This window comes from Tripterygium wilfordii, chromosome 14, assembly GCF_013401445.1.
Source record: "Tripterygium wilfordii isolate XIE 37 chromosome 14, ASM1340144v1, whole genome shotgun sequence".
In the NCBI taxonomy this organism is placed as follows: Eukaryota; Viridiplantae; Streptophyta; class Magnoliopsida; order Celastrales; family Celastraceae; genus Tripterygium; species Tripterygium wilfordii.
Window position 1 is genome coordinate 5,763,023 of NC_052245.1, and position 8,105 is coordinate 5,771,127.

An 8,105-nucleotide genomic window follows, 5' to 3' on the forward strand; every position below is an offset into this window, starting at 1 on the left:
ATAACTAAACACTTACCAACATTTTAGAAACCATATAAACTTTTATCATCGATCTTTCTCTATAAACTAGCCAGGAGCTCATGCTATACCCAAGAAGTACCAACAAAAATATAAATTTAAGTTTCAAAAAATATTATATGTAAAATTATTTTTAAATATACATACAAACATATATATATATATATATATTAGTAATAGAATTACAATCAAATTAGTATCATCATATATTGTTTACAAAATCCAAATACAATTAAAATAAAACTCACATTCATTTTGTCATTTTTAATATAAAATTTTATTATTGGCTATCCTCACGTTATGCGACTTATAAACTAAGCATCCACAGTAGGCACACTTGTATCCACACTCCAAACCACCTCATTTCTTGTGCAACTTCCCATTTATCAAGTGCTATATTTTAGTACACCCACAATGCAACACACTATCAAGCACCCCAAAAGAGGAAAGAGAGAGGAATTGAGGAAAAGGGGATGTGTGTAAGTTTTGTGAGTTGCATGGGTCCCACTAGATCACTATTCACCAGTTAAGGGATACTCCTTAAATGGAGTGTGGTTGGATTTTAAGATTTATCAAGAGTGATTTTGTGTCAATTGCATAGGCGCAGCACTACAATTAAATTAACCATAAAGAGGAGTTTCAAGTACTTGAAACTTTGTCCGTGGATGCTCAATATCGTTTCAGTTTTTACGTATTGTATATTTCGGCCCAAGAGTGAATTCAAATTCTTAGGAATATCTACCATTAGGCTTAAAAGTTCCTTTAGTATCTATCGTGAAAAAATTATACATTTTTAATTTATCTATTTATTTTGCTCTTACATCTTTTTGACACTCTCTTTCTTGATGAGCATAAACATTTTTTTTTCCCTTTTTTATTAATAAAAGGGAAATATTAACGGAATAGTATTAGTAGTTTGTTATATTGATTGGAAGAAAAACAAAGAATTGTCTCCCAAATTCTTAATGAGGTTGTTTTAGTTTTGAAATTAGAAAGACGATAAGGCATTATCTCTATCAATTCCTATATTAAAGGACAAGAAAAAATTAAAACCCAAACTAAAAGAATTCAATTACTTCAAAAGAGAAAGATCAGCATAAACAATCAAATCCAATCTGAAATAGGCAGCAAATAAAACGTAGGCTATAACATATTCTCATTTAATTAACATATCAAAGACTTATCACACTCTCTTCATTGAGTTTTTCAAAAATCCCATATCAAAGCACAAGAAAATCCACATAAACAAACAAATCTAATATAAATTAGGCAGTAAATAAGAGCATACTATAATTGAATTCAAAGGTGAAGAATCGAATTTTCAAACTAGTGGTTAAAAAAGACAAAAATGACAACTGATACCCACCACCACCAATTTTAATTTTCTAAAGTTCAACGATCCACAAATGTAAACAGTCCGTGTGGAAAAAATGCATATTAAGTGTTCGATGAAAGGACGGAGCGTGCAGACACGACATTACACAAAGCGGACCACGTTGAGTTGGTAAATGTTTTACGAGCCGCACGCACACATTTTCCCTTCCCTTCAAAACCAAAACACTCTACCCTTCTGTGCCTAAAAACACTTCAATTTTCTCTCTGTTTTTTTGGGCTCTGATGAAGAAATTGTGTCCGAACTTTGATCGTGAAGATGGGCTCGATACAGTCCTGGAAGTTCCCGTCCCAGAAGAGGCTTTTGCCTCTGCCAACAAGAACCATAACAAATCATGGCAAAACATGAAGGCGTGGATGAAACCAAACGCTGATAGATCACCAGCAGCGCTTCTCGGAAGCCGTAACACAGAGATCCAGCTTTTGCTTGGCGTCGTTGGCGCTCCATTGATTCCTATGCCCATCCGCTGCGATCATCGGTTGATCAATCGAATCGTGAAAGACCATCCTCTTGTAAGCAATACCCAATTCCATTTTAAGCATTTAATCAAATTGAAATATACTGATTTACAGGAAATCTGATTTGTTATATGCGATACAGGAGGCTTTGAAGGCGAAATACATTGTGCAGCAATATGTGGCGGCAGTTGGGGGAGAGAAGACATTGAATTCGATAGAGAGTATGTATGCGATGGGGAAGGTGAAGATGGCGGCGTCAGAGTTCTGTGGAGGGAATGGGATGTTGAACAACAAGGCGGTGAAGATGAAGTGTTCGAGAAATGGCGGAGGAGAGATGGGTGGGTTCGTGCTGTGGCAGAAGAAGCCTGATTTGTGGTGCTTGGAGTTGGTGGTTTCAGGTTGCAAGATTAGTGCTGGCAGTGATGGAAAAGTCGCTTGGAGACAGACCCCATGGCACCACTCTCATGCCTCCAGAGGTCCTCCCAGGCCTCTTCGTCGTTTCTTGCAGGTATTCACAGTGTTTGCTTTAAATTAATTCCTTAACCCAATTTCATTACTTCCTTTAATGCACTAAATTTCGGTTTTAACTCAAGTTTTTGGATTTGGGACTTCATTTTGTTCACTGATTTTCATGCTTTCAGTTCTTCTGTGGGTTTCTTTGTTAGCTGGAATCTATACTGAAAGCTATAATCAACTCCTCTTTTCAGATGTGCCATAAAAATAAAAAGAAAACTCCTCTTTTCAGAATTCTTTCTTTTTGGATATCCAAAACTATGTGAAGGACCCATTAGGGTCTGAATCTGAATTCTATGTTGTAACTAATTGTACTCATTAGGTCCACTTCGTACGTCACTTAAATCTGGTATTTCCCTACATTTAAGCCACTAAGTCTGACCCATAAAATTTAAACCAAAAAATCTTAATCAAAAGTCAACTAGTTAGAAAATCATTCTTAAAGTCAGCAACATAGTCCGCTGGGCCTGCCCTGGTAACGTAAGCTAGGCCCAGTTCAATGTGACATAGGCTCTTTCTTTGGTTCACAAACTTGGCCCAGATAATCTCATTTCCCAGTCCTAGACCCCAGACAAATCAAAGCAGAGTTTATGCCTTGTGTTTAATTCATTCCTTTCTCTGTAATATGACTCACATTTGATAAATGAAACTGAACAGGGTCTTGATCCAAAGTCCACAGCCAATTTATTCTCCGACTCTGTCTACATGGGAGAGAAGTCAATCAACAATGAGGACTGCTTTATACTAAAACTTGAAGCAGAATCCACTACTCTACAAGCAAGAAGCAGCAACAAAGTAGAAATAATGCAACACACAGTTAGGGGTTGCTTTAGCCAGAGAACAGGTCTATTAGTTCAACTACAAGACTCTCACCGCCTGAGGATCAAAACCCCCGGAAGTGAGAGCATATTTTGGGAGACAACAATGGAGTCGTTGATCCAAGACTACCGTAACGTCGATGGTGTCAACATTGCACACAAGGGTAGGACTTCAGTCTCATTGTTCAGGTTGGATGAGGACTTGCATACCCTTTCCAGGACAGGAATGGAAGAGGTCTGGACAATAGAAGAAGTCGACTTCAACATAAAAGGGTTGTCAATGGATTGCTTTCTGCCTCCTAGTGATTTGAAGAAAGAGGAAGACGAATGTGATGGTGTTGTTGGTGGTGTGCCTAGCGTTAATGCTCGTTTGCCATTCAAGATTCGGTCTGGTTCTAATAGGATTAGTGCTTCTAAAGTAGCTGCTATCGATTCATCCGAGTCGGACAGTACCGAAGAAGATGAAGAGTCGTAGATTTGGTTTTTATGAATGAATCTTGTATATATGCTAATATAGTTGCAATTGATAAATTGCTAAGCAAACAGTAGTAGTGTTTTTTGGAAGTTAAACTGGACCATCACAAGGATGGCAAGCTCAAAAAAAACTGATGATTCAAGCTGCTTTTTCTGTGGAAATGAATTCATATATAGATTTGATAATGAATAATCCTTGTAAGAAAAGTAAATATAGGACATCTATTTGTTTACAGGCTATAATATTATGTACGATACGGGGGAAGTTGCAAAATATTGTACAACATTATGTATCCAAGGATTATTTATTGAAGGTAATACAAAGCCCAATCAAATTAATAAGCAAAAGCCCAAATCAATAAGCATTAGGCAATAGCCCAAATGCAGTCTTAGTCTTTTAAGTTACTTGGCCCAAAGGTCAGGCCCCAAACAAATCAATTACCAAAAGGTGAGCTTTAGTCGCATCCCAAAGTTTGCTAAGTATACCCCGACTTTGTTGACTTTGTCTTTTTGTTAAGACCTATGCTCTTTACACCTCACCCACTCACCATCTCTTTCTTCTTCCTCACGAGCACCCACTACCGACCATTGTGTCGTCATCGTCCCGGCATCAATCTGCTAACCACTATCACCAAATTGAAGCCCAAGCCACCACAAACTAAACCTGACCAACCCCGATGAGTTTCGTCCACCGTAACCGTCGAAATCACGTTTGAAAGTCTATGGCCACCGTGAGAAAAGTCGTCTGATTCGGACAATCTGACCACTGTTGGAGGAAACCGATACCACCTTTCGATTCCTCGTGGCAAGGCGCTTCCATTCCACCCATTCTTCAGTCAAGATGCTGCCGAAAATTGATGACCCGAGTTGGGAAATTTTATTTACATCACATAGAGTACTAAGTTTACATCATTTTTTTTACCTTATAAGTTTACGTCCATATTTAATAAGTTTACACCAAATATTTAATGGATATCCTAAACTACCATTAATTTATAAAATTGTGATTAACAAAGTGTTAAGTTTACACACCTCATTAAAAGTGTTAAGTTTACACACCTCATCAATTGAACTAAAATTATATTCTGTATTTCAGTCAAGTATTTGACAATGATTGTTTTGTCAAAATTGAACTGCTATGCAACAAGATGAATCAAGAAAATTCAAAATGTTGGATTTAGTTAAGTCAAATCACTGCACAAAGCTCCCATCCACATGATTGCTGTTCAGAATTTTTTACCATAACAAGTTGCTACTATACCCATATCCAATCTGACATTATTCCAAGAAAGATATCATTAATTAATCATAAAATTTTATTGAGAAGTTGTTATACCTTTTTGCTTATGTTTTTAGGTTGAATTGATGTTTTGTTTATCGAAATAAGATCGGATTTTACATAAATTATATTTTCTGTACTTTTTTAGCTTCTTACGCTCAACAGCTATTCAACCCATGCTCGAGCATAGATGTCACAATATTGACCAGCAGTTAGCGCTCAACAGATGCTCAACAGGAGCTCAACAACTGCTCGATAGAATAAAATCCGAGAATTAGAAGTTCGACTTGTTTTAGAAGTTTCCTTTGAGGTTTACGTGTTTATTATTATCGAAGGAAACTCTAGGAGGTTGGGGAGAGTTTAAAACATATATAAATACCTCATGACAAGTCAAGAAGGTGAGATATTTTTGGAGGTTGACGACAAAGAAAGAAGAAGAAGGGATTTCGACAATGGGGTATGATAGGTTCTAGGCAGCCACGTTAAAAAAAAATTTATCACTAACACGTAACCCTACTGTTGCCAAGGATGAAAACAACCAGTAAGAAACCTAATCAACAAGGAAACTACAACACATACAGAGTTCTAGACGAACAGAAAACCACAACAACCCAAACTCAAACCCAAATCAAAACCTTTTTCTCAAATATATCGGTACCTTGTATCGATTTAGATTCATAAAATTGGATTAGACAAATAATCAGAGGGTATTTGTTGATCGTTTCGTATATGAGATAAACCCAAAAAAACTTACCTCTACGCCATCACCATTCTTTGTATAGTCAACAATGTTCTTTTCAAGTTGTTGAAGCTAATAGTCATTCGTATAATCCTTCTGGGAATCGTTATCTTCCATCTTCAACACTTCTTCAATAAATCTTGCGTTGAAAAGTTTTTGGCCTCTAGAATTATCTCTTTTTTGAGAGAATTTGTGTGTAAACTTATAAGTTTCTAGTATAATATGTAAATACATATTTAATATTTATTTTTAATAAAGGGTATATTTGTAATTCCAAATAAGGATATATATGTAAATAAAAAAAATCAAAAAGTAGTGTAAACTTTGTAGTTTATGTGGTGTAAATAAAATTTCTCAATCGAGTTTGATCCTAAACAGGGCATTTTTGGACGATTTGGTCTCTCGAATACCAACTCTGGGATAACTACGAGCCAGAGTTTCACGTTTTCGACTAGTTTCAACTCGAGAATGACCCCAATAGACGACGATATGGCCGGCGCTGGGAGATCTAATTACGAGATGCATTTGTAAAATGTTTCAGATTTATGTACTTTTGGTGTATTTATAAAAGTTTAGAGTTTTCATAGGTAACGCTTAACAACAGATGTATTTAGTAAATATTGGGGTGTGACTAAAGCTCTCCATACCATAATTGTTTCTGCTTCACATAGACACGCACGAAGGCTCTGCAATTATGCACTTATATTCACTTCCTGCAATCTAAACGAAGCTTTTAGCACATGTGATATAAGGATTGGCGCTTCACAACTCTTTCTTCTCACCTTCACGCTTTTATTTCGGTAAGACACCAAGAGTCTAAGACTTGATTGTAAAAATATTAAATTTGTGCTTTCAATTTTTAGGGATTATAGAATTGAACGAGAGATAAATGGCTTAATGATTGTCTAGTTATATTTATTGAGAAAAAAGAGTGTGATTAAATTTCTAATGTAATTATACAATATTAACAAAATGTGAGAATTCGTAGATTACAATTGTAATTGTTGAACAATTTATGGATGTGGTTTTTATAGTGCAATATTTCATTTTAGATTCGTATGTTTTTAAGAAGCGACATATAAATAACCAAAAAAAATTTATGGGGCATTGCCCTTGGTTCCTCACCACTTATTCACCCCATCATTCTAATCCTTAATTAGTCCGTCGGTGGTTGTCACTGTTAATGTCTGTATTTTATTTCTAATTAGGTGGGTCCAGTGTAGTTTTACCTTGCTTGATGAGGTCTGAAAAGTATTTTTTGTCATTTTGAAGGAAAAGATTTGTTATTTGTAAATTGTCGAAATATTTCAGCAGAATGAATTTTGACAAATTTGAACAATTGACGGAGTGGGTTGAATTTTGACAAACCCGACATATACCCGTTATGTTCCATAAACTCTATTATATCTATTTATTAGATAAGAGTACTCCATTACATGCTTGCCTCAATGACTCTCCAGGCTCATTCACAATATAAAAAATTTCTTACTTGAATAGGGTAGCCCCAAGATCCACATCACTTTTGCTAAAGTAACTGAAGGAGGTGTGTATCCACATCAAAAATTCATGCACAGTGACATGGGTCTTACCTATTTTTCTCGATGTTACCTTGACTGCTCAATCAAGAAAAGGCACAGCGAGGCCAGCATGCTTGCACCAAAGAATGTCGTGAGACAGAGTCTCTAGTACACGGTGAGTAAGAAAGTCTTTGATTTAGTATGTGTTATGCAAAAGAGGTTTTCTAATGCTGATTAAGTTTATGAACTTTTGTCTAATGTAGTTTTTGATGCAGAAATGAATAATGAATGCCGAATCTTCAATATTCTTATTTTTAAATAGCACGATTCTATTTCACTTTTTACTCGTACCAATAATATATTTTTCCCATCCCAAGACCGTATGACTTAGGGTGCGCTTAGTGCACCATTTTAAGTAGCATATATGCTACTTGTGCAACAAACACCTAAAGTAGCAAGTAACATTGAGGAACATTTTAACCAGCATTTTGAAAATGATGGTTTTGAGAACAATTTGAGGACCATTCAAATATTTCTGCCATGTTTGATCGAAATATCATTTTTTTTCATCGATTTACCTTAAATACCCTTGCTTATTTTTTTTATTAATACTTTTGACTGCTTCAATAATTCATTATTTTATTTTTTAATTAATACTTTGAAAATTATTAATCATAGTATTATCATTAAATAAATAAAAAAACTTGCATCAGATGTTTTTTTAAAAAAATTTTGATAGTGTAAAAAATAATTAAATAATTAATAAGAAATGATTTTAAATTTATTTTAAATATTTAATATAGTTTGTGTGTAAACATGTAAGAATTAAGACTCTGCAAAAATTAGTTGAAGTGTGGAACAGCCAGAGATTTAGTTGCTTAATTTTAAGATAAAAT

At 35.2% G+C, this 8,105-nt stretch overlaps 1 protein-coding gene across 1 annotated transcript; it reads left to right on the forward strand.

The window, feature by feature from the left end:
* The first annotated feature begins 1,469 nt into the window (after positions 1–1,469).
* LOC120014348 lies at positions 1,470–3,864 on the forward strand. The gene is made up of 3 exons (XM_038866278.1): positions 1,470–1,923; positions 2,012–2,377; positions 3,040–3,864. Exons 1-3 carry the CDS (start codon positions 1,636–1,638, stop codon positions 3,673–3,675), a joined length of 1,290 nt encoding a protein of 429 aa, XP_038722206.1. The 5' UTR covers positions 1,470–1,635; the 3' UTR covers positions 3,676–3,864.
* The last annotated feature ends 4,241 nt before the right edge of the window (positions 3,865–8,105 follow it).